This window comes from Natrix helvetica (genome assembly GCF_964273705.1).
Source record: "Natrix helvetica genome assembly, chromosome: 1".
NCBI lineage: Eukaryota > Metazoa > Chordata > Lepidosauria > Squamata > Natricidae > Natrix > Natrix helvetica.
The window spans coordinates 141,151,901-141,179,851 of NC_138548.1; the positions used below are offsets into that span (position 1 = coordinate 141,151,901).

Sequence of the window (27,951 nt, forward strand, 5' to 3'; positions counted from 1 at the left end):
ACCTCAGGATAAAATTGACATTAAAAAACATTGATAAGAGGCATGTGTTCTCATCCTACAAGTACAATATATGTTTTTGTGCATTTTTTGCTAATGGAAAAAAACGGAAATTGAGGTAAATAATTCAGATTAGTTGACAGATATATGAGTGTTAAATTATAAATAAGGAAGTAGAATCGTCTAGGCTCCAGTTCAACCCATCACTTAAGCATGAATTTAAATTTAAAAATATAAATAATCCCCCTTTTACTTCCCTCAAAGCATATGTAGCATAAACACAATGGAATTTGGCATGAGCATAAGTGACCTGCTGGTTTATGCGTACAGCATGAAGTTTCCTTGATCCTCAGTCCATCAGCACTCACGGAGTGTGCAATATATTCAACAATGACAGAATAATATAGAGTATTACAAGAAAGTCTTGCCATATTATCAATACCCCTTTCAAAAGTGACGTTAATTTTAAACCTGTTAGCCCAATATTGATTTTCAGTACAATAATGGAAAAGTTGATGTAGAACTCAATTAATGCATCTATCTTAAAGACAAAATAGAGATACACTCAATCAGCATGGACTTTTTAAGATGTGTCCTACCAAATATAACTGGTTTTGTTTGTTTGATGAGATCTGAACTATATAGGCCAATTAACGTTATTTTGACACAATGCTGATATGAGAAAAAATTATTAGCATATCCAATGTCCTTAAGTACTTATAGCAGTGTGAGTAGATTTTGCTGAAGAAAACATTTGTATAAGCTGCACCAAGTCGCTCAATATTGTATCACATTCATTCATGTTCACTCTTGGTATTAATTATTCCTGATTTAAATAAACGTTATTAGCAGAAGAAAAAAGTCTCTGAAGATGCAGGAAGGTTTTATGCCCATCTGTTTTAAAAAAACCTTGATAGAAAGTACAATACAATGAGTCTATCAAAGGAAATCTTTTGGGCTTCAGTTTACATTCGCATTAAATAATAATACTAACAACAACAATAAACCCATTCCAGGTAGAGCAAAACAAGTAGGAAGAGCAAAGTAGGTCTCAGTTTAATAGTACCTCAGTTTGAATCCCAGCAAGACTCCAGACTGAGGCAACACCTCAGGATAAAACTTTGCTCAGGCGGTCAATTTGTTTCTGACTAGTGCTGTTTAAATGTGTCAGGGCACAGTATGTCTCAGTCATACCAGTGAATGACGTGACCTGTATATCAAATCTTTTTAAATTACTAAGACATGTAGAACATTTCAGACAGAAAAAAATAATGCTGACAACCCTTTTTTTAAAAAAAATTATCTTAATTTTAAGAAATTAAAATTGTACCAATGGGATCAGTCTGTAGGAAAGCCAAAACTGTGTGCAAATCCCTTCTGTTCATCTCTGCAGCCATTTACATGAGTGAATTGGTGTGTGTGTGTGTGTATTTGCATTTGTATGTAATGAATACTGCTTTAAAAACCTGCAAATATCTCTTCAAGAACCCATTACAATAATAATTATGTAGTTTTATGATATACATATATGAATTAAGCCTTGAGCAAGACTGTTAAATGCATTCCTGGTTTCATTTACAAGATGCAAAAATGACAAATTATTACCAAGAACTACAGCAGAAATATTTATACCACTGTTACATAAACAGCATGTTCTAATTGATGAAATACAAAGCAAAAATAGTTTCAAGCACAATATGGCATTATGAGACACACCTTTCATTTCTTCAACAATTGAAAAGAGGGGGATTCATTAAAAAAAATACCAGGAAAAGTCACTACATGAAATATACATTTTGTTGTTGTTGCTATGTGTTTGAAGCTAGGTTTATACACAGGTACTGATTTCTCTGCATTTAAGCAGAGATCTCTTCCAACTCTGTTATTCTGTATTCTATCCAATCAGATTAAATTCTTGGAAGCAGATACTAGTTTACAACCCTGGGTGCCAAGAATGAAGACCTCAAAGAAGAAATAACCACTTTAGATTTGTTCATCAGTTCTTAAAAAATCAATAAGAGAGTTATAGTGGAGCCACTGTATACTTATGTCAGAATCGGCACTCACAGAGCAACCAAATGAATGGGAATTTTGTTACTTCAACAATGGTACTGTTTCAGTATCACAAGCTACATTGCATTGCAATTACCTGGGCAGATGAAGCAAGAGGTGGAGCCCCAGCGAAAGAAGATATCCCATCAATCATTGCTTCTCAAAGACAACACATTCATGCAACACATTGAAGTCAGTTATAAACCTAGCAAGTCCATTTGCACATGATATGATTGCTAGTTCGAAACTTGCTTACATGGTTTTTCATCTTGTTATTTTGATGTTGACCTTCTGTGAGGGTTTGTTTTGCTTTTTTTTTTTAAAAAAAAGGGGGGAGGTTGTATGCTGTATAAACTGGATAATTAAATTTTATGCATATGGTGCAAAACCATGAATGCATTAATTCAGTAATCATGTTAAGCATGGTATGGGAACATAGCCAGAGAATTAATGCAACTGTTGAATAGGAGTTAGACAGGTTTCCATAAAAATGTTTTTTTACTATGGAGCCAGATTCATCTTTATGGTTTCTTGAAGGGATGCCTGGGCACGATAAAGTGTTTTTTTAGAGGTCATTCCAGAAATTATAAATTCACATAACATAGGACTGCAAGCCAAATTGAGGGAAACCCAAAGATTTTCCCCCGTAAGGCATGTCTGATTTCTAACACTTGGCAATGGTGATGGCTAAGCTGGAATGAGAAAGATCTTTAATGATTGCACAGACTGTCTGAGAAATAAATGAATGGGTGAGTCTAACTTATTGAGGATTTAATTATGGCAAGAAGACATGAGTGTAGAAATACATACCTGAGAATATGCAGTAGTGGCATATATTCACAACAAAAACCTAAGCAAATTTAAGCATGAATGGCTTCCATGCATACTATATACCCGTGATGGCAAACCTATGTCACGCGTGCCAGAGGTGGCACACACAGCCCTCTCTGTGGGCATGCGCACTGTCACCCCAGCTCAAGTCCACCACATTTCTCCATGGCGTTTCTCACCATCGTTTGCAGGGAAACATAAGTTTCCCTCCAAACGACGAAACAGAAGCTCGATTGCGCCTCTTGCAGAGCTGCCGGTGTTGGGATGCCCTGCCTCCCACCTGCCAGCTGGTGTTTGGGTTTCTGGGGTGCACGCACCTTCCAATTTGGCCACTCGGTGTCTAAAAGGTTCACCATCACTGCTATATACTAATAAAGGAGAATATTTGAAGCTCAGGGTTCAAAGGACTAACATTGATGGTGTTACATAATTTGAGTAATAAAACATCTTCAAGAAAGCAACCAAGTTGATAGAGCACCAAGGACCCTTATGGCAAATGTAAGTATGTATGGAAAAGAAAACTGATCAAACAACTGAAATCAGAGACACTAAAAATTTGAAATCTTAAGAACTATTTAGCATTATACTGGTAGTATGATAAAGAGGAGGGAAATACTGTTTATAAAGTCTTTGGTTATTTAGTTTTGGTATTTTTAAACAACAAATAGTGGATATTTTAGCTGAAAAACAGTACATTCTTATTTACATTGTTCAAATAATATAATGTACTGTTTTCTATAATTAATTTCTAATCAAGCATATACTGTACAATCTTGGTACCTTTTGTTCATTTATGAATGTTACATTTATATATCAATTAATTATACACGCATACTGTGAGATGGGCAAGCTACACAAATTTAACAATTACATGCATAGATTTGGAGACATAGGGCAACTCTGTTCTTTGTGATAGAATAATAGACTGATGTTTTGCGTATGTTGAAAAAGCAATGAAAATAGGATGCATAGTGCTACCTCTCCTTCTTTCCCCACTCTCTTCTTCCTTTTCTTTACCATTTCCATCCAGAAAATGAGTGAGTGAGAAAGTGAATATGTAGTATGTAAGGACACAGCAACAAATGCCTTACAATTGTTAAACTAAAGTGTGCTTGAACTGAGCACTGAGCATCCTTGAATTCAAAGAGTACTGGGAAATCTTTGAACATTTATCTGTTTTTCATTCAATATTAAAATTACATTGTTACAACTTCAAAGAAAAGTACAAGTTTCTAGTCACTTATCAATGTCCTATAGATGCTGATAATAGCAGCTACTTGGCTCAGGGTCATTTCTGGCTGATTATAGTGTGCCTTTTATTTTTAAAAATATTGCTTCCCTGGTAAGGAAGTCCATATAGCTATTTCCTCTTGGGGTTTTTCTAAGTTAAAGCACATCTCAAATATATCAGCATGAAAGACTGTAGCCGCATGACATTTGCTGTCCCCATTCCAGGTCTCTCTCCTGCCTCTGTTACTTCTCTTTCAAGTCACTGCAGTCTTGTCCCTGGGGAAAGTATAAATGCAGAAGGCTCTTGGCAACAAATTCAAGAAGCAGAACTCTTTGCTGGCAATCAATGTGCCTTTTCAACGAGCACTACTACGTACCTGATGATGAACAGAATTAGATCTACAACATTTTCAAAGATTTAAAAGGCAGGAAACCATTTAATGATGTTTTCATAAATCTTAACCAAAGTGTTCAGAAATCAAAAAGAGAAAATATGCATGATAAAAGATATGTTCCCCTGTTTTTTGTCTGACAAATAACAGCAGTTGTTGAAGGTTGGATTTAGTTTCATGAGAGAGAGAGAGAGGAGAGAGAGAGACTAGTCAGCACAACTACAATTGACTATGTATGTATTAGCAAAATGAAATCCTCTTCTCCTAATTCCTGTCTGTCTTCTTGCTACCTAGAGATAGGTCAGTGTTGTGGCCCAGCAGGAGCCATTGGAGTTGCCACCAGACTCCAACAGCGAGGGTCCCTCTGAGTCGGCTCAGGAGGATGTGGAGGACCCTGGACAGGGTTCCAACTCTGAGCAGGGCGCAGAGAGGCTGGTTGGCCACCAGGAGGCGCCTGAGGCATGGAGCAGTGGTGAAAGCCAAAGGAAGGGGGCTCCTGATGTCATGCCTTGGAGCAGTGGGGAGGAGTCACAGGACAGTGAGTCAGACATCAGCAGTGAGCTATTAGATGCTCGTTACCGGCGTGCTACCCTGCGAAAGGAGCAATTGAGCAATTACAGGAGGTAATTGCTCTCAGCTGCTGATCGTTAGACTCCTCTCCAGACTATAAAGGGACTGCTTGTGGACACACCCTTTGCAGGAATCAACTGATCATTGGAGTTGGAGAAGCTCAGATCTGTGTCGTACTTTGGCAGGCTGGATTGCTGCCAAAGGATTTACCTGGATTGCTGCCAATCTGTTCCCTGGACCTTGGCAGGCAGGAGTGTTGCTAAAGTGATTATCTGGAGCTTGGTAGCTGGATTGCTGCCAAGGGGTGTCGCTGTAGCTGGATTGCTGCCCAGAGTGCTATCTTGACCCTGGCAGGCTGGATTGCTGCCAAGGTGGAACCTGTATGTCACTAAACATCTTGAAGAGACTTTGTGTGTCTTGGAGTGTCTTGGTGACAAAAGGGGGGGTCAGAACAGGTCAAGTATATCTTCTGATTTAAAAAAAATCCAATGATAAGGATTGTGTGAAACAATCTGTGCTGTTGCACCTCAAAGCTACTCAGTAATTCCATTTATCCTATATCTGTGGATCAAACAGATTTAAACATGATGTACGATGCATATTTTTAAACATCACTTTCAAGAAACACTGTAATAATATTTTCAAAGCATAACCCAGTCTAAAAAAGAAAGTAACATTTTCCATTTTCAGAAGTAGGTGTTTTGTAATTTTGAAAATATTTGATTCTTTTCTTTATAAACTTGTTAAAGAATGTATGTTTAGAGCTCCGCATAATCATTGTACTGTATTCAACTATGAATACTTTTGCAATTTGTTTGCTTTGCTGATCTTAGTATGTCATATAATAGTGACTCTCTAAACTAGATTAAAATGCTGAGTGTTCACGTTTCCTTTCTTTCAAATTGTATTTTCACACGTGCAGTGATATAGTTGTATGGAACTGCTGTGCTCACTGCCCTTCATCTGAACCATGGATTATAGTTCAAGAGCACCAGACAATAACCATCTGCCTTACACAGATGGGATCGGGCAAAATCAAAGATGGACTTTTTCTAATCCTTAATAACTTTTCAAGTTGAATGCATCTGAATATAAAGAGTTCATCTCTCAGAAGGAAAGCAATAAAAATGAAACAGTCTCCCTAAAACCACACATTTAATGCTTAATGAGAAAATGTAGCACAAAATTAGTTGAAAAATGGGCAGGTATATGACTTTAAATAAACGCATACTTACGTATATATCATACATATATGCATGCATGCTTTACATGCAAACATTCTGCTATGCTTATGCATTTTAGCTTTAAAAAATACCTGTATTTGAAAAGTTGTCTGATTCTGGTGAATTGTGTAAATTAGAAGAGTTAATATTTATAATAGATTCTGCTCCACCACAGGGATTTTCTTGAAAATCTACTGACAAACCTATTACTAGCCTACAATTGGCAATATTCCTACCTAGTAGGTGCTAAAAGGACTTTTTGCAAACCATGAAGTAGGTATTGCAGATGACACCAAGCTGGCAGGAATAGCCAACACTCCAGAAGATAGGCTTAAGATACAGAAGGATCTTGACAAACTTGAACATTGGGCACTATCTAATAAAATGAAATTCAATGGTGAAAAGAGTAAGGTTCTACATTTAGGCAACAAAAATGGAATGCACAGGTACAGTATAGGTGATACCTTGCTCAGTAGTAGTAACTGTGAAAGGGATCTTGGAGTCCTAGTGGACAACCATTTAAATATGAGCCAGCAGTGTGCAGCAGCTGCCAAAAAGGCCAACACAGTCCTAGGCTGCATCAACAGAGGGATAGAATCAAGATCATGTGAAGTGTTAATACCACTTTATAATGCCTTGGTAAGGCCACACTTGGAATACTGCATTCAGTTCTGGTCGCCACGATGTAAAAAAGATGTGGAGACTCTAGAAAGAGTGCAGAGAAGAGCAACAAAGATGATTAGGGGACTGGAGACTAAAACATATGAAGAACAGTTGCAGGAACTGGGTATGTTTAGCTTAAGAGAAAGAAGGACTAGGGGAGACATGATAGCATTGTTCCAATATCTCAGAGGTTGCCACAAAGAAGAGGGAGTCAAACTATTCTCCAAAGCACCTGAGGGTAGAACAAGAAGCAATGGGTGGAAACTAATCAAGGAGAGAAGCAACTTAGAACTGAGGAGAAATTTCCTGACAGTTAGAACAATTAATCAGTGGAACAGCTTGCCTCCAGAAGTTGTGAATGCCCCAACACTGGAAGTCTTTAAGAAGATGTTAGATAGCTATTTGTCTGAAACGGTATAGGTTTTCCTGCCTAGGCAGGGGGTTGGACTAGAAGACCTCCAAGGTCCCTTCCAACTCTACGATTGTATTGTATTGTATTGTATAGCTGGAAATCTTCTGATCTAAGGTTCTCTGTCTCCCAACATCCCCACAATTATAGCAGACCAATTCTTCCCTCTTCCCCACCCCATTAGCTTAAATAGGGGCCACTTAATGAAAATCTCTAGAATTGAAAACCCCATTAAAGCCTCTGCCTTCCTTTCCTAAATAAACCACGTGAGCTTTGAAAATGGTGGATGATCCATCGTATCATATTCCACCAACCCTAGCTTGAATCAAAATCAAGAAGTTTTTGTGAATAGTTGTTATACCTTCATTCTGTAATTCTCTGCAAAATTACATGAGACGTGAACAGTCCACTGATGTTAATGTATCAGGTCACCTAGCAGATTGAAAATAAATTCCTGTGTAATCCACATTCAGTCAAATGTCCTGTGGCTTCATTCCCAGTCTCAGGTATAACAGCCATATTTAATATTTTAATATTATAATTGCCAAATACATTGCTGCGCACTAGCTAGGAAAGTGAGGGAAAGGTCTGGATCAAGAATATCATACAGCAGCTAAACCCTAGCATAGAACATTATATCTGTTTTCCCTTTTCCCCCTTTTATTCCCAGGCTTGCATAAACTAACTCTTAAATTGCAATCCAACCCCTGACTATTCTGAAGGAAGCCCCACCATTCTCTACTAAGATTATTTTGCCCTGCAGCTTTATTTGACCTATGCCTTGTCTAATTAGAGTAAATAAAAAGAGTTATCAACTATGCAATGAAACAAATTGGGGGGGGGGCAGAGGAATTATAGAAGATGCATCTTCATTCAGCATTTTGAGAAACCTGCTGTCAGAGGAATGTGTTAGAATTCCAAATAGTGCCTCATCAAACATTTGAAGTAATAGTACTTGAGATGTCTTCTCTTCTCACAGCGTTATGACACAATGGCATGAAATGTGCTCTTTGAGGAAGTGAGGGCTGATTTGCACAAGTGGTTTGCCCCAGCATGAATCCAGTCCTCTGATAATTTCTTGAGGCAAGGGATATTTTTCCCCCCATAGCCCACAAGGAAGGCAACATCTGCCTGCCTTTTCCTGGGACTCATTAAGTCATGTTTTCTGATTTGTCCTGGCACAATCTCTGTTGTCCACAATTGTCTGATGTGCTCTTTTCATTGTATGCAAACACCTGCACAGGCAAACCACCTGCAGGATGGAGATGCCTCTACCCTCTAAACCAGTGTTTCTCAAACTTGGCGACTTTAAGTCCTGTGGATTTAGGTGGCTGGGGAATTCTGGGAGTTGAAGTCCACAGGACTTAAAGTCGCCAAGTTTGAGAAACACTGCTCTAAACAGTTTATTCTTGAAACAAGGCAATCAGCTGAAATCCCAGCTTTCTTTCTGTTTAATCTTACTGGTATCGTAGAAAATTTGTGGGTCTTAAAAACAAAAAAGTAGGTGAAATTGACTCCTTCCTCCCTCCCTCCCTCCCTTTGTAAGTCCACTAATGGTCCCACTTAACGACTTAAGTGATCACTTAACAACTGCAACTGGAAGACCCAGGATTATGATTGTTGAGCCATATGGTATCTCATATGGTATCTCATTTAGTGACTATTCTCATAACAACAACAAGATTCTGGGCCCAATTTTGCATAAATGGGGGACCACCTTTACTGCAGAAAAAAATGTTGTGTTGTTTTTAATTTTTTAGCTCCCACCACCACATGTAGATCATTCTGACCCATTGAAAGTTGAATGGCATAAAAATGTCAACAAAATAAAAAATAAATAACATAAGCGAATGTTTATTGTTTGGTCTTTGGACAGTTAGAGAGAGTCCTACCTCATTTCCATATATGGCTTCTCTTAGAAGAAAAGTGGTGGCAGCTGGAATTATCAGTTACTGCCCTATAGGAGGTGGCAATTGCTGTATATATATATATGAAGATCCTAAGGAACAGTCAGTCTGCCTGCCTGCCTGCCTGCCTGCCTGCCTCCCTCCCTCCCTCCCTCCCTCCCTCCCTCTCCCTCTCTCTCTCTCTCTCTCTCACACACACACACACACACACACACACACACGGTTTTAAAGGTTAATTTGCTGAATTAGAAATGTATAAGGTAAAAGTAAAGGTTTCCCTCATACAGTCATTCCAGACTCTAGGGAGCAGTGCTCATCTCTGTTTCAAAGTCGATGATGTCTCCGTGGTCATGTGGCTGGCATCACTAAATGCCAAAGGTGTACGGAACACTGTTACCTTCCCACCAAAGGTGGTTCCTATTTTTCTACTTGCAGTTTTACGTGCTTTCGAACTGCTAGGTTGGCAGAAACTGGGACAAGTAACAGAAGCTCACCCTGTTACACGACACTAGGGATTCGAACTGCTGAACTGCCAACCTTTTGATCCACAAGCCCAGCAACTTAGCCACTGAGCCACCACATCCCTTAGAAATGTCTATCTATATCTTAATTAAGATTCGAGAGTCTCCCTGTATATTGCTGCACTAGAGCTGCCTACAATTTCAGCTGTGAACCACAGAAACTTCTGGCAAGTCACAGCTTCCCGAATATTGATTAAAATATCTCACTTGTGTTGTTTTTAATCTTCTAGTTTTTCTCCTGCCACTTTGAATCATTGGCAATAGAGAAGGTGAGGATGCTTGGTGTCTGTAAATGAAACTGCAGGTGAGTAGAAAAGAGTTTACTATCTCTTTGCAAAATAAACATTTCTGTTTGAATTGCTGATGTTCCAGGCTTAATGTGATGGAATTCCCAGAGCCTCGAAATGAAAATGGACATTTTGAAAATACTGCGGAACATGAACAGGTGGGACATTTTTATGGCATCAAATGATTAACATCCTCCTCATGAAGCAAAGAAATAGAAATAAGGTCAAATGCAAAGGAAGCACACAGAAACTTTGACACATTTGTTAATGACAACCAAGTTACATATATTCATTTTCCAAAATTCTGCAACATAAATCCTTTTTCTCCTAAATCTGCCTACTCAGAATCTATGTCATAATCTCACTTTTTGTAGCACTGAACTGACTTAAGGACAGTATTATATCTCAAAAATTTTCTAAATTTGAGTTTAAAATGTTATACTTTAATGCTATATTGGTGTTATTTTAATATCAGCTATGTAAAAGTATGGAAGAAAATGCTGAAAGACCCAAAGAACAGTTTCATCCACCTGGCTGAGCCTTAATTTCTTTTTCAATTTCTTTCTAGCTACTTCATCTTTCTTAAAGTCTAAATCAGTAGAGTTTAACTCCTGTCTCTGATTGTCACTTCGGTATAATCCACCCATTCTCCTCAGCCATGTAGATAAGCAGTTCTGATAAATAAATGCAAACTGCTTTACAAGAATGAAATATATTACAAGAATTGATGGTGTGCTACATGTTCATAATAAAATAGATGCAAATTAATGATTGATCAATAAGCTTTTACATTTTTGTTTTACCAATATTTTCACTAACTGTGGAACAAATGTTAGTTGCTGCATGATTTTTTTTTGTTAAATATTCAGAAACAGCTTCCTCCAACTTAGTAGATTTATCAGAGATTTTTAAAAATGTTATTAAATATTATTATACAGACGTTGAATAGAATTAATATTAGGTTCGACATGCTTACAGAGGAAAATAATTTCTAACACAGCTAAATGAGCATCAAAATTTTCAAAGCATATAAGAAAGAGGCAGACATACAAACTGTGGAAGTAGATCATATCTTAAAATTATCTAAATCTAGGTTTAAAACTTTCTATTTTAATGCTATGTTGATATTATTTTAATATAAAGTATATAAAAAGCAAAGGAAAAGTTGCCGAAAGCCTTAAAAAGTTGGATTTGAACAGATTGTTAAGAGATTTTATCTTCTGCGATAGTAACAAAATACTGAGGTGCAAAATAAATCAGGAATGCAAGTTCTTGATCTATTTTTGCAAAATGTTATGAAACATGAGCTAAGCCTAAGTATCCCCAAGGAAATGAGATAGTAGCAATAAATTTTCATGCTCCAGAACAGATGGCCGTGTCACATGAAGAAAGCAAAATGTATCAGGCTCTGTGAAATGAGAAAGAGAAGAAAACTCCTTGTCCACATGTTCTTGCAAACTGCTCTACGTGTGTTATGATAGGCATTCTGTATGAGCAGCATGACATCACGTTTAGACTCCTTTCTGTCTCTCTCTCATCTCGGTTGCTATAAATCAGCCTGGACTGTGAGTAATGCTGAAGGAGTTAAACGTTCAAAATTTGTGTCTGTCTCTTTTATTAGCTAGCTAGAGTAAACGGGAGGCTATCGTTCAATGTCAGGTTCAGCATCCAATGACCCAATACGTTAAATTGTGGTGACCACAAATCAAGGGCATAATGAAGTCTGAGAAAGTGGTCTATCCTGATTTATTAGGACATCTGTCTGACTATAGACAATCTAGTGTTGCCCTTGGACAGCATCAGTTATTCCCATGGTCTTCTACTTATCAGACTGGCCTTCAAAAAAAAGAAGAGGAAGAATGCCACAGAAACTTGCCAATATCCCAAGGTTTTGCTTCAGTATTTGGAGAGATAACTTTTTAAAAAAAGAATCAAGTGAGATGGGCACATAAATATTAACAGCAAAATTCTATTGTTTATACTATTTATACTATCATTGGAACTGAAATTAATGGCTGTTTAAGTTTTGGATATTGGTTGAAATAGAGAAATAGAAAATGATCTAGAAGATAAAGCAACAAACTTATGTAGAAATATGTTTTCTCTATATATTTATCTTTATATAAGCAATATAATGTTGACTTTAAGAGTAAAAAAAAGTCTATATTATAACTTCTCATTTTTCTTCCTTATATTTTGAACTAATTGTAAAATTGTGTAAATTTAGATTCCACATGTTCTTATACAGCATTCTTTAGAATAGCAGATATTACCTTTGTATACAACTCCCCCCTACCCACCGTAAACTCAAGTAGTTTACATTGGTTGGATAGCTGTCATAAATGGTGGTGAGCAGAGTGCTTTATGGAAATGCTAGAAACAATGAAAGTCAACCTGTGTCCCCTTTTATGCTTAGGACCTAGCAGTGAGTCACAGCTCTGCAGAACTGCATGGCTTAGTTCATCCCTTCTCTTAGTTCATCCCCTCTCATTTCCTGCATCAGATGCGAAGAGCAGATCTTTGTCCTTCTGTCCTGGCCCCTTTTTACAGAGGCACAATTGAGAGTGTTTTAACAGACTGCATCACTGTTTGGTTTGGTGGCAGCAGGGCTTCAGATAGAAGATCCATAGAGAGTGGTAAGGACAACCAAGAAGATTATAGGAAGTTCACTTCCCATTATTCAGGATACTGCTTATAAGCACTATGTGCTTAGATGCAGTGACGTGCGGTGAGGGTTATGGCTGGGGAGGCTGGTGACGTCATCAGGAAGGCGGGGAATGGGACCACGTGTGCAGACCACGTGGTCTCATTCTCCGCCTTCCTGAGTGAACATTAAGGGGACCGCGGTGTAGCATTGCTTCCTTCACCGGCACCAGTCCCTTTCACCCCGCTCAAGCCTTGCCGCCTGCAGCCACCACCCGCCCTCACTGCTTCTTTCGTTGCTTGCCCGCCCGCCTCTAAGGCACGCCAAAGCCTCCTTCGTCCCCCCCCAGCGCGCGCCCTTTTTATTTCCTGCGACACCCCCCCCATTTCGGGAAAGCTTTCCCCATTGCCTGGGGGGTGAGGGGGGCGGCTCCTCTCCCCCCACTCCCTCCGTCCCTGCCTCTCTCCTCAGCCCCAAAGCTCCGTCCGCGCAACTCACTTCCAAGGCGGTGGCTGCTCCATCCCGCTCTGGCTCTGGAAGCGACCGAAGATCAGGCTGCGTCGCTTGCTCGCTCGCCGGACTGCTTCGGCGCCATTCTGGCTACCTTCGTCCATCCGCGCCCGGGAGATGCGGAGGCAGAAATGTTGTCGGCGCCTCCAGATGACGAACCAGTCGCTTGCTTTCGTCATCGGGAGGCCGATAACATTTCTGCCTCCGCATCTCCCGGGCGCGGATGGACGAAGGTAGCCAGAATGGCGCCGAGGCAGTCCGGTGGACGAGTGACCGAAGATCTCGCTGCCTCGCTCGCTGCCTCGCTCGCTCGCTCGCCGGACTGCTTCGGCGCCATTCTGGCTACCTTCGTCCATCCGCGCCTGGGAGATGCGGAGGCAGAAATGTTGTCGGCCTCCCGATGACGAAAGCAAGTGACTGGTTCGTCATCCGGAGGCGCCGACAACATTTCTGCCTCCGCAGCTCCCAGGCGCGGCCGGACGGATGTATATAATATTATATATATATAGTATATAATATTATATACTATTATTCCATGAAGAGAGGTGAGGCCCTGCCTCCCTTGCCTCTACTGACCGCACGTCACTGCTTAGATGTCAAAGCATTGTTAGAGACCCCACACACCCACTTTATGGTCTGCTTCTGTTGTTCCCCTCTGTGAGGAGGTTTCAAAGTATTTCTACCAGATTCTGTAACAGCTTTGTTCCCTATGCCTGGTAAACTCGCAATATTCATATTTCTTGCCGTATACAAGTATACATCCAAACTAGATTGTTGTTTCTCTGTGTCATATAATATATGTGGGTATATGCATAATTTTGTATTTATGTATTTATTTTGTCATATTTGTGCAGTGTATATTGGACGTGGTGACCTTTTGAGAGTTGTATGCAATGAAATATTTTAATGCATGACAATTAGTGTACATTTAAAGTGACAGTATAGTTATTCTAGGTCTAGGTCTAAGTTTCAGTCTTGATTTGGCAGGGATCTAATAGGACACATTTCAAGATTACAGTGTCCATTGCAAATGAACGCGATTGCACTTGATAATCTGCCGATAGTGCATAGAGAAAATTACCTTATATATCCTCAGGACTAACCAGGGTTTCTTTTTCATATTTTTTTGAAATTACTTGAGAAACTTAGAGACCTTGGTTTTGAACTACTTGCTTAAATAACAGCCATCTCTAGCCTAGAGATGAGTTCATCTTTTCTCAATTGCATAAGCAAAGGTTTTCATGACAGGATACTGGGCTCAAATTATCCAAATGCAACTTTTATCTGTTTCTGATCAAACAGATTTAAAATAAGTAAAGTCTGTTTTAATTTGAAAAGATGTGCATTGAAAAATAATATTGATCCAACTAGTATTAATTATCTCTCCCTACCCATCTCTTCATTCATTAAATCATTTACCGCAACACAAATGTGTTTTCTTCATTTGTTTGCAGAATAAGTGCCTAAATGTTTTCCCCCTTTATTTCTTGTAAGATATATAGACAGACACACAGATATATTTGTGTACAAATATGTACATAATTGTGTATTTTAATCATAGCAACTAATCTGTCAAGTCACAAGGTGCTGAATCAATGGAACTAATAGTTAAGAAGTACCAGATTAAGGGGCCTTGAAACTGAGATCAAGTCTAGCAAGCATAGACTTCAAATTAGAGGTCACAGTTAGACAAAAATGAGGTTCCATCTGTGAAACTCGTGTCTGTCAAAAGCATCTTGTGCAGTCAGTATGTCTAGCAACTTAACAGGGTCTCCAAAGGAATGTAGCAAGATTGTCAACAGAAAACAGAGGCTGAGTAGAATAGTCCAAGGCACTTCTCGGAATACTTACTTATTGGATTAAATAATTATCCAAGATTTTGTGTGATCTCTTTAGCTGCTTTTTTTTTTTTACATTACAGTTTTCAGCATCTAAACATATACAGTGCTCTGCCTGTTAATCATCTTCCCTTATTATCTGCTTTGGATTTACTTCATCTCATTCTACAGTCTTTAGACTTGTTTTTATAATTTTGCTAAATCCTTTATATGGGTCATAGTTTTAACATACATTGTTAAGAACAGAAAATGCATTGCACTGAATCAAATACAACATCCTTGTGTGTTCTTTTCTCCCATTGGAAGCATAGGAAAGCATTTACCTTTGACCTTAAAGAATAGAGAATAGATAATGCGCGAGAATAGAAAATTTAAGATTAAAGCTGTCACATTTAGCTGGGAATAAGAAAACACTGTACTTAATTGGATTAGGTCTTAGAAGATCAGCAGAAGACTGCCCTATAAGGATCCAGTTCTATAATTATATAGCCAACAGTAAGCCTAAATGAATATAAAGAGTCTTTTTAAAAAACACATTTAGTATTGCACTCTAATCCTGCATTTCTATACATAGAAATATATTTCTATATACATACACTTATACATATATTCCATACATATATATGTAGAAGTGCATAGAAATATACGTCTATATTCTTGAGAAGGCCCACTGAGATCACAGGGCTTAATTTTGTATAGAAATATACAGATTTACACTGAAAATATTACTTTGCTGATTTAACATTTATATTTATAAAGCTTTTGCCCTTAAAAGGATAAAGAAAAAAAATGTATGGCCAGAAGCAAATGTGGGATTTCTAGTCTTAATAGAAGCTGTTCATTTCGAATAATATTACTTTGAGAATGATTTTCATTTATGCAATGATACAAAGATGGATAGCTACAGTTCTAAAAGGAAGTAAAGTCAACACGCTGTTCAATACATTAATCCACTCAGCAGTACACACAATTACAGTAGCTAAATTTTAAGTGTTCCAGTTCATATTTCAATCCCTGGGACAAAATAAACTTAGATCCATCTGCCTGAGAAGAATTCATCTGCAGACTGCAGTCTTAGCTAAAACGATACATACACAAAGAGAAAACAATTTAATGCATATGATTCATGTGCCCCTAACATTTTAGTTTGTTTTATACACAAATGTCTTAAAAGTTGCTAAAATAATAAAAAAATATTTTTCCATTTAACGAACACTTGCAAACTAGAATTTCAAAGGAAAAAATAGGTATAATGTTTTTTGATATTAGTGATTTTTTTCCTAATAAAGTGCAACAGATTTTTAAAAATCCTAACATATATAATAGAAACTTGAAACTTATCAGTATAATGCACAAAAGCAGAGACCTCTCTGGTAATGTGTTCACATTATTTTTATAATATTGTTTTAATGAGCGACAGATTTAGTTTCATTAATTTATACCGAAAAGAAAATGTAATTTTTGCAACATCTAACAACAAATATCTGTTGATCTTAAGTGTTCGTGAAAGTATATTCAATATTATGAACAGGTATAGGAAGAACTTCATTTGTTGACTTGACACCAAATTTGACATTAAGAGAAGGGCCAATCTTGAATTGATGTTGAAAGTGTCAAGTCTGTGCTATTCTTACTACTGATTAAATAGGAATAAGACCATGTTACTGATTTACGTATATTCCAAATCTACCTACTTCCACAAGTTCCAGCGCTGTTCTTCCAGTTGAGTTAGTGAGTAATCTGTGTATTTATTTGAGTCCATGTACTCCTGCAGGAAAGAAAAAAAAAGTATCAGTGAATTTCTGAAAGGCAAGAAGTGCTAGTAGATAAAAGTTTTTAATAATTTTAAAATTGACATTTCTCTCTGTCTGTATGTACTCTTTACAGTTAAAAGCAGCTTTAAGAAAGGGAGAAAGTAGCATTTAAATTGGGAAAATGACATAGGAAAGAAATTAAATGGTCCTCTAATTAGAGAGTTTCAATAAAATTTGGATTCAAATGTCGACTTTAAAATAAAAATTAAAAGCCCAGGAAAGTCCTCCTGACCTACGCACAATATGATTTAAGGGTAAAATTCACATAAATGCTCAGAGAGATTTTCTTGTGGTTATAGGTCTTGATTTTATAACAACTTGAATTCCTTTGTGTTTTTTGTGTTGAAAATGAATGCAAAACAGATATATGGCATTAGGGTGTTCTCTTATTCTGCTATATAATGACATTTAAAATGCTTCAACAAAATGACAGTAGATATTACCACTGCTAAGAAAAAATCTGGATTATGTGCAGTATATGTAATCAAGATGATAGTGTTTTATGACCTAAAAGCTCAGAATCCACCCTTCCCTTAGGATAGCATATATTTTTGCATTCATTGATTGTCATGCTTTATTATTCATTGAAAAGGTTTGCAGCTGTAGAATTAATGGCAGGCTTTTATTCAACCATTTGTCCTCATAACTGAAGGGTGCAAGAAAGTCCAAGACCATCAATTATGCAATATTCCCACATATCCTTTTTTCATGAAGATAATACGTTACAAGATGACAACTGTACCTTTTCTTTTCCTAGTGTATCTCAGGAGGTTCCCCTAGCTTAGAATAGACTCTGAATTGAGACTAGGTGTTTTAATGCTGCCACACCACCAGAAAGTGTTTTCAGGAGGACACAACAAAGAATTCTGAGGCATTTTTAAAAACTGAATTATGAATAGTAATTGATGGAATTGGAAATGGATCATGCTAAAGCTTCAGTGTGCTTGTGATTGTAGATAACAACCTGGGATACATTGGGCCAGATGTTTCAGTCCATGAAAAGGAACTGATTAGGAAGAACAGAAAAGTTGATAATTATGACAGTTCAAAATTGTGACATCCACACTACCTGTTTCATTACCCTAATGAAATTAACAAAATGGATTACTATGTGGCCGTGATGGTGAACAGGTGGCACACAAAGTCCTCGTTCCAGCTCAGCTCCACCACGCATGCACACATCTCCTACTGGCCAAGTGGTTTATGGGTCTCTGCCGCACATGTGCAGGGGTGCACATGGGGGAATATGTGCATGTGGGGGAGGGTGCATGGTGGCGCATGCACATTGCATTACGGGTGCAGCACACGATAACAAAAATTCTAGCCATCACTGCTATATGGCAATAAATAATCATCCTATAGAAAAACATTTATCATTAGCCTCGGTCTTAAAAATCTAGTCAACATTTTAGAATTCAGCTAGTCCTCGGCTTACAATTGTTCATTTAGCCACCATTCAAAGTTACAATGGCACTGAAAAATGTGACTGATGACCATTTTTCACACTTATGACCGCTGCAGCATCCCGTGGTCATGTGATTTACGTTCAGATACTTAATAATGGTTCGCATTTATGACGGTTGTAATGTCTTGGGGTCATGTGATCTCCTTTTGCAACCTTCTGCACAGCAAACTCAATGGGGGAACTAGATTCACTTAACAACCAGGTTACTAACTTAACAACTGCAATGATTCACTTAACAAAGGTGGCAGAAAAAGCTGTAAAATGGGGCAAAACTCACTTAACACATTTCTCACTTAGCAACATAAATTCTGGGCTCAATTGTGGTCATAACTCAAGGGCCACCCGTAATGGCCAGATATTCAAAAGCATTGTATAGTCAGTGCAGTTTAATGCTGTGCAGCAAATTCAAGTCGTATCCCTGTTGCACTGATGTGATGATGTTGAATCTAATACGATAATTATTTATCAAAAGAATGTGAAATAAATCTGTTGGAAAACGTACCAGGCATCTCTGATTGCAGACATTTACATATTAATATTTGATAACCATATCAAAAAAGAGAGTTCTGGACTTTCCTGATAGAAGTGGAGGGTATGAAGTTGGGGAAGACTATGCTGAGAATTAAGCTTGTGAACATCTTACTTCTCAATTTTGTTAGAACATATGCCTCTATTTTATTGAATTACAGGCTCCAACTTTGTTTTGAAGCAACCATCCAAAGAAAGCATACAGGAATGAATCTGTTATTGGAAACCCTGAGAGATCCTTTATGCTCTCTGAGCTTGGTTGTTTTCTTGCAGATGTTTCATTACCCAAACTAGGGAACATCATCAGTGCTAGACCCCTCATTTCAAACTTGATCTACAAATATCCTCCTTTATTGGAAACCATGTGATATCTCTCCTGCTTTGCTCTTTGCTTAGCACCCCTTGCCAAATCATAAGCAGTCAAATGTGGGCCTCAGTTAAAAAAACAACAACTTGGAATGGACACATTTCTAAGTATTCTGTACCTCTCCAAAAATCAGCATCTAAATCAGCGTTGTGGTGCAGAGTCATTATTATTGACCTGTTCTCCTATTTATATGGATTTTTTTAATGTTTTCCCTATTGTAAAGAAAGCAAGTAATGAATTTGTCAGCCTTGCAAGGTAGTCCATACAAGAAGCAACTCAGAAGTACTAGCTCTAACTTTATTGCAAGGTTGCATTAACAGATTCTTGCAAGTGTGGAAATCCAACCCACCCCTCCACACACCATCTTTACAGTCCAAAAAAATCAGGGAGGGTACCTTTTTATATGTTTGCCATCAACCCTCTCCCTTCCACCATTCCTTCTGCAGACTCAGCTGTTGCTCATCTGACTGTTATCTAGTCTGAGGTGCTTCCTCTTGGCTCCTGAGATCATCCCCATGCTCTGTTACAAAATGATCTCAAATCCTTCCAAACTTTACATTCTGCTGGAAAATATTAATATTTTATAAATTAAGTATACATATAAGGGGTATCCACAGGAGAAAGGTGTGCTTTAAACGTTGGTGAGCTGTGAGCTACACAGAAGCTCTGCAAGTAGCTGTGAGCTACATTAGACATTTCAACACCATTGAGACATCCTGCTTGTTTGGAGGGAGCATAATAATAGACATTTTAATAAGAAAAATCAGTTATTTGGAGTGAAACAAAGACTTCTTATACTGTTGTAACCACAGGGAAAAGCTTATATAAAAGGGGCTTTACCTGTCACCCAGAATCCCTCCCTGAAATCTGTTTCCAAGAATGTCCCAAGAGGTATCATCTGGGATACAAACCAAACAGAAAATCGAAGCTAAGAAGCATGTTCATTTGTGGTTGGATCAACACTACAACCTAATCTTCCTTGGCTTACTTATTACTCCCCTCCTTCATTTTAATTTGTGTTACTTACTATCCATAATTGTATTTACCAAAAATAAATGTCATGGTCAGATGGTTTGCTATGAAAAATTAGCAAAAATCCAAAACCAAGGAATTTTACAAGCAGTTCACATTATGTTCTGGAAACTGAATTCCTTTTAATTTTGAACATAATCTTTTAAAACAAACAGTTGCAGCTGCTTTAAACAACATTTTACACAGAGTGCTTAGCTGATCATAATATTTCAACATTAGCATGTCATATTAAATCTCAGCAGAAATGATTAAACCTGTTTTATAAACTTCCATGTTGAGTCCCATTGTTTTGAAAGCTTGTTTTGGCTAGCCATGCTTCTCTCAAATCTTTTGAGCGACCGTACACATGAGTGCATTTCAATTCAGTATGAGGCTGCTTTAAAAATCAATCCAGCACTCTATTCATTTTGGCTAAGAAATGGCTTACATTCATGGTCAAGGAAGCAAGGCTGCAAAATAATAATAGTAATATACCTAGGATGCTGGCAGCAACCAATATCAACCGTTAGCACCAGTCAATGGTATTTGTGACATATTTTTTAATGTTCAGTTGACTGAGTTTTAAGTTTAATGAACAACAACAACAACAAGTACTACAAACTAATGCCCTGAAAGCAAAGATACAAAAATCCACTAATAATCCAAACTGCTGACTTTGCAATGACAAAGTTGAAACTGTTTCACACTTAATATGTGAGTGCAGCAAAATCGCACAAACTGATTACAGAACTAGACATGATCGAGTTGCTAAAGTAATCCACTGGTCATTATGTATAAAATACGCCCTACCTGTATCCGAAAAGCCATGGGAACATAAAGTGGAAAAAGTTACCAAAAATGAGATGGTGAAGATCTTTGGGACTTTCGAATACAGATGGATCATGATTTGGAACACAACACCCCAGATATCATGGTTGTCATGGGTCAAAGTGTACAGTTTATTGATATCACTGTACCAGGAGATGCCAGAGTCGAAGAAAAAGAACTGGGGAAAAAATCACGAAATATCGCGACCTGACCATCAAAACTACACGGTTATGGATGAAACTTGTGACAGTGATATCCATTGTAATCGGGGCACTTGGTACCATGTCCAAGAATTTTACAAAACACATCAATAAATTGCAGCTTCCTGCAATAACATCAGCGGAACTGCAAAAAACTGTGCTACTTGGATCATATATTTTAAGAAGATACTTGGCTGATACCTAGGATGCTGGCAGCAACCCATATCACCCATTAAGACCAGTCAATGGTATTTGTGACACATTTTTAAATGTTCAGTTGACTGAGTTTCATGTTTAATGAATAAAAGAGATAATACAAACCTTTTTATTATCCCTGTTTTTATAATACAACTTAATAAAACTGTGGTTCAATTAAAACTATATTGTTTCTGTAGATCTTGGATTTTTCTACATAGTGCTCCAGGCAAATCCTATTGGCTTGGTTTGCTTAAATCCCAAGGTATATTAGAACTTAGAAGAGAAAGCATCAGCTTGCAAATGAAGCCTAATGTCACAAAACAATTCTATGGCTTTCAAATGAAAACAAGAACTGAAGGGTTGGAAAATACTGACACCTTCCTTCCCCAAAAGTGGGATATAATAATTGTGATGGAATGTAGTGATGAGGTGGATTTTCAGGAGAGAGGGGATGCATTCCAGAGGCATAAGAAGCAACTCAGTACAGATATTACAATATATTCGGAAAGTATTCAAACACCCCAATCACTTTTGTCAATTTTGTTATGCTGCAGCCTGATTCTATAGTTGTTGAAATTTATTTTCCTCATTAATCTACATTAAGTACCCCATAATGACAAAGTGAAAACATAATTTTAGAAATGTCTGTACATGTATTAAAAAGAAAAAAAACCTGAAATATTACATTGGCATAAGTATTCAGACCCTTTGCAACAACGCTTGAAATTTAGCTCAGGTGCCTCCTGTTTCTCTTGATTGTTACTGACATGTTTCTACACCTTGACTGGAGTCGACCTGTGGTAAATTAAATTGATTGGACATGATTTGGGAAGGCCTCACAGCTGACAATGCCTACTGTAGCAGAGCAAAAGCCATGAGATCATAGGAACTGCTTGTAGAGCTCAGAAATAGGATGATTGCAAGGCACAGATTTGGGGAAGGCTACAATACAATTTCCGTTGCACTGATGGTTCCTAAGAGCAAAGTGGTGCCCATAATTCTCAAATGGAATAGGTTTGGCACAACCAGGAGTCTTTCAAGAGCTGGTCATCCAGGCACTGATCTGGACTTTATGGCAGAGTGGCTAAACCAGGGGTATCAAACTCACAGTGTTATGTTGAGTCACGTTTTGGGCCTAACAACAATTGGCCTAAAAGGCAGCTGTCACAGAAAGAAAGGAAATTGAGTAAGGGGAGAAAGATAAGTAAATCCAATGTAATCTGTATTTAATCTATTGCCATTACTGGACAATTGTTTACAAGAACATAGGTTCTACAAATTGGTGATGCACATTGCACTACATGTATATATTAGTTTTACGTTTCTGACCATTGGATGTCTTCAAGTGACTCACGAATATGATAGGTCAAAGAAATCATGAAATGTTAACAAGCATGAAAAGTGTTTATGTGCTGTGCTAGAGAAACCTAGGAAAAAAACCCGCCCCTTTTAATGCAATTTTTATGAGTTTCTGAAAGCACTCTTGAGTCTTTCAATTTGGCTCTAGAGCTATGTGCAAAGACTTATAAAAGTAATTATGACTGCAGTCTTGCACAGTTTCTTCAGCAAAATGAATAACTTTTGCCTGATGTAGATAGATCCTTACATCTTAACGTTAGTGTTTAGTGCTCTGAGATGCCTTGTTTCTTTGTTCCTTTTTATTGTATTTTCTAAGCTCATATTAGCCTAAAATTAGTGCTAAGATAAATGATATAAAAGCTCAGCAGTAACTCTCTCACTATGTAAAGGCACCTTCCTCAAGAAATGAACAAATCTGGTATTATTTTGTTTTCTTTCTCATTTAACTGATTTGTGACAGGTTTTCCTCAGTACACAGATTCAGCACACAGCTTTTAATAACATGCTCTGCTTGGCTATATTTCTCCCAATAATTGCATTTTACAAGCATTTGATACTAACAGAAGATTTTGTGTGTGTATGCGTTTACCAAATATGCGCATTTGGAATGCATTTTTTTTAAAGCATGAATTGCTTTGCATGAAAAAATTCAGGATATTAGCATATGACTCAGCTTCAATACATATATTGGAGAAATGAATCACAATCCATATGAATTACCCATTCCGCTCTGGCCCATCCTTGCCTTTTATGCATATACCATCTGAGGTAGGATTTCTGTGCCCATTTTATACCAGCAAGGTTTCCAGGAGGGAAGGAGAAAAGACAAATCAACATATGTGCTTGTTCAAGTGATCTTTTTCAAGCTGTCTGTGAGGGGGAAATGTCCTTATCCAGTAAAATGTAGCAGCCATTTTACTGTTTGTCTTTTCCTATGCTCCAATGGACTCCACCCCATGATCCATCTTCTCTTGAGACCTTCACTATGGTGTACGAAGGACCATTGTAGAGTGGAGTAATTGTTGAAGTATTGATCTGGGAATCGGTGACATAGGTTCTAGTCCAGGGGTGTCCAAACTTGAGAACTTTAAGACTTGTGGACTTCAACTCCCAGAATTCCCCAGCCAGCTGGCTGGGGAATTCTGGGAATTGAAGTCCACAAGTCTTAAAGTTCTCAAGTTTGGACACCCCTGTTCTAGTCCATCTTCAGCTATGGAAACTCACTGAGTGGTTTTGGGCTAAGCCATTTTTCTCTACGCAATCTACATCACTAGCTTCTTGTGGTGGGAAAAATTAGGAAGCACACACCTTGTTTGCATTTTGCAAAGCTTTAGAAACCACTCTACTCTGAAGGGTTTGGGGAAAAGATGGCCTACCTGGATCTTATTCATAACGTGTGTTATTTTGGTTTCTATTTATTCTTAAATAGCTGTGAGAGGTATCAAGATTAATGTAAATACACACACACACACACACACATCATACAACAATATGGGTGGGGAGGGGGTCCTTGGTGCTCTCTGGGCTTGGTTGCTTTCTTTCAGATGTTTCATTACGCAAACTAGGCATGTGCAGAAGTTTCAAAAGACCAAAATGTCTCACTCTCCCCCTCCCCCAGGTAAGGATCACCAAGTTAAGTTGATTCCTATCACAAGTATCTTCATTTGAGATGTTCAAACATCACTGACCAAGCCCTATTTTTTGCTACTTATTTTCCTATTCATCATAATTTTCACTAAGCAGATGTGACCACTTGCCAACCAGAAACTCTAGCTGAAGCTTGTAATTGCTAGTCCATACAAAACTCACTAAACCTTTGTGCAGAGAGGCAACATCTGTTTGGCTTATTCCTTTTAAAATTAAGGACACTGAGTTACGTGCATTTCAGAATAGAGAGCTAGATGAATTCTAGGTGGAATGTTCTCTGTAAGCAGCATCCGCTGAGGAGGAAAACTCATCAAAATTCTTCAGTCCACAGACTCCTGTTTGGTGGCTGTGACTGTCTTTAGAAAAACATTGCCGACTTAGAAAATCATTCCCCAGAGCTATATACAGTAGCTCCTGTATGTTGTGACCTGTCATGAAAATGCAGACATGAATGATTAGCGATGAGAGGCCAACAGGAGTGCAGAAGCTGAGACTGCCTTGTCTGTAGACATGCCAACACATTCTTCAGTCTTTTAGTAAGACAGCTGAAAGGCAGCTTACTTTCATTGTTTCCTGCAGTCCTTTGTCTTTCTTTTCCATGTCTGGCAGGGCACCCATTTCTAGACACACACACACACACACACACACACACACACACACACACATTTGCTGCAAGAATAGGGCTTGTTAAGGCAGGTTGGAAAGCAGCATCTGCTCTGCAGTAGCCAGCAGTGCTGATTTCCTCAGTGCTTCCACCTTGTTTAAACAACAATTGCTCTGCAATGAATATTAGATTTGGCCTATTCATATGACCTCATACATATACCAAGTTAGATACATATTTTCATGGGTATACATTCATATATACAGAAATATATCTATACCTCTATCTCTATTTCTCACCTCTCTTATCATCTAGATGCAGCAATTAGAGAATTGTATAGAATTAGTGCTTCTAAAACTGAGTTATTGATAAAACTTGATTGGTTTGGATATTTGGTTCATTGAGAAATATATATTTTCTGAAATAGGACTTTTTCTAGAACAAATAGCAGAACATGCTTCCAATGGAAGAGGGAAGCTTTTATTGTGTGGCTGCCTTGTAGCTACGTGTGATTTGTAAAGTTGGTTGGGCTAGTAAGCTAGGAAATTAATATCCCAGGTTAATATATCTTCAGAAATTGTGGGTGCTCCATCTGGAGGTTTCTAAGAAGAGATTAGACAGGCATTTGTCCAGAATGGCATAGGATCACCTGCTTGAAGAGAGGGTTGGACAAGAAGATCTCCAAAGTCCCTGTTATTTTGTTAAGACTTATAGATTTGCTGATAGAGTGCTGAGTGCTGATAGAAGATCAGGTTTCCATAGACCAGATGACATGATGGCCTTACTAGTTCTAAACTGGTGAATTTGTTTGGTTTGACCAGCTGAGAAATGGGCATCAAGATCAATTCTACCTTATTCTGCATTGTTTTGCATAGTTAAGCAGTTAAGAAAAGTACAGTATTTAGTATTGTTAACTATTGCTATATTTTATCTTTAGGACATTCTACTCTTTATGGCATCAAGTTTATTTTAAAAGTTCCTATTTCATTTCACCTTTCACACTGGGTCCTATCCATTGTTGGTTTTGAACTTCCACTGTATATGAATCTGAAACAAAATCTTCTGACTATTCTCCAGCACATCTATTTATGCATTAATTCTGGAGACTATTTGAATAAGAAAGAAACACCATGACAGAATTTTTCAGGCTGAGAAGTCAAGATAAAACTAGCTCAATCCATCAAAGCAAATATGTCTAATCACATGTGTGCATTTTCCATTTAACATTTTAATGTTATATAATTTTAATAACAAATTGCCATTAACATTATATATTTAGCAAAACATTTTATGATTTAAATGTTCTTGTAACAACAGGGCCTATTCCAATAACATGCTTATAAGGTTCGGGAAGGGGCAATATATCATAAGAATTCAAAAAATGATTACCTAATCCACTTAGCTGACTCCAAACAATTAAATTTAAATCAAAACACAACCTGTCATGGACAAGGTTAACACCAGTCAGTCATTTTTAAGACAATTTTATCCTTCTTTTTTGTGTTTATAAATAACTCAAGGAAGAAAAATTATTACATACAAAGTATTAGTAAAAGAAGATGAGAATCTGTATTTCCAATATGACTTGCGTTGATTTCTCACTGTGAGCTATTAGTAGTAATGCTGAAGACATTTGACTAGGTTAGTGGCTGATTGTATTAAGTATGTGGTATTACAAATAGCTAAGTTGTACTTTATCTGTTTATTAAAAACTCTCAGAAATCCATATCTATCTACAAATATTTCCTACACTGAAATGTTGACAACAGTCCTAAATACATTTAAGATGGATTTTTGAAGGATATTTACGGCCAATAACAGCAAAGAGATATTTTAGTTTTGCAGCCAGTTAGCTTTCACTATTAATATCTGATGATTGATAGGAATTATTATTTTTGTATCATGCATATGTAATTAATACAAATGAAAGCCAGCTTTTGCATTAATGCTAAACAATAGACCAAGTACCAATACTGACATGTTGCATTTTTTTAAAAAAGGTTTATTTTCAGCATGAGAGAGGGGGAGGGGGGACCCATATAACTAAACTCAGTGTTCACAGAATTATCCACTTCATTTTGCTAAATCTGTCCCCAATGCAATGTAGATGAAGTAGATAATATCACGTGACATTGCCAAGAGAAGAAACATGGGACAGATTTAGCAAACTGAAGTGGCTGTTTCAAAATAGTAGTTATAATTAGAAAATCCCAGACAATCTTAGCTAGAGAAAGCACGTCTGAAATAAGATTTTTAAATAACTTTTTAACTGGGAGGAAAGCTAATTTAACTTTACTTTTTTTTTTAACAAATAAAAAGGTAATAGTAAAATGCTCCGTTCCTTAGAGTAATTTTGAATGAAAATGTGAATCTTAATAACATGTCCTGTAGAGCAGAAATTGGGCTGATAGTTAATTGACTCAGCTTTCCCAATTCAGTACAGGTACCAGGCTGTGGCGGAGATGGAGAGGAATGAGAACAAAAGTGCCCTTGAAGGTGGAAGAAGACTGAGAAAAAAAGGCAATTAAAATATAGTAAAATTGAATGTTGTACGAATGAAAATCCATTCTTGCAATGGGAAAGCTTTTTCCTCTGCCCTCTGCCCTCCTTCTTCTACATCCCGCAGTGTCAAGCTCAATGTAGCTGGTAACACTTAGGAAGAAAGAACAACACAGATTTCTGAAAAGTACCTTAATTGCAGCCTGAGGTGAAGAACAAATCTCAAAAATTTTAAGAATGCTGTAAATTCCCAGCCTCTGTGATGGTGAGTCCATTAAGGTGGATTCTATTTGAAATGCTTTCTTCCTGCTGCTCTTACTGTACATGGGCCAAGTTGTCCCTTCTGAGAGAAACTTA

The 27,951-nt window shown here is 37.7% G+C and overlaps 1 protein-coding gene across 2 annotated transcripts in view; it reads right to left on the minus strand.

The window, feature by feature from the left end:
* Window positions 1-27,951, minus strand: part of NCKAP5 (NCK associated protein 5) — a 631,235-nt gene that overhangs the window by 454,924 nt on the left and 148,360 nt on the right. For both annotated transcript variants that reach the window (XM_081934718.1, XM_081934717.1), the window contains one exon: window positions 16,769-16,842. In XM_081934718.1, coding sequence (XP_081790844.1) covers window positions 16,769-16,842 — 74 coding nt within the window. The remainder of the gene's footprint in view (window positions 1-16,768; window positions 16,843-27,951) is intronic.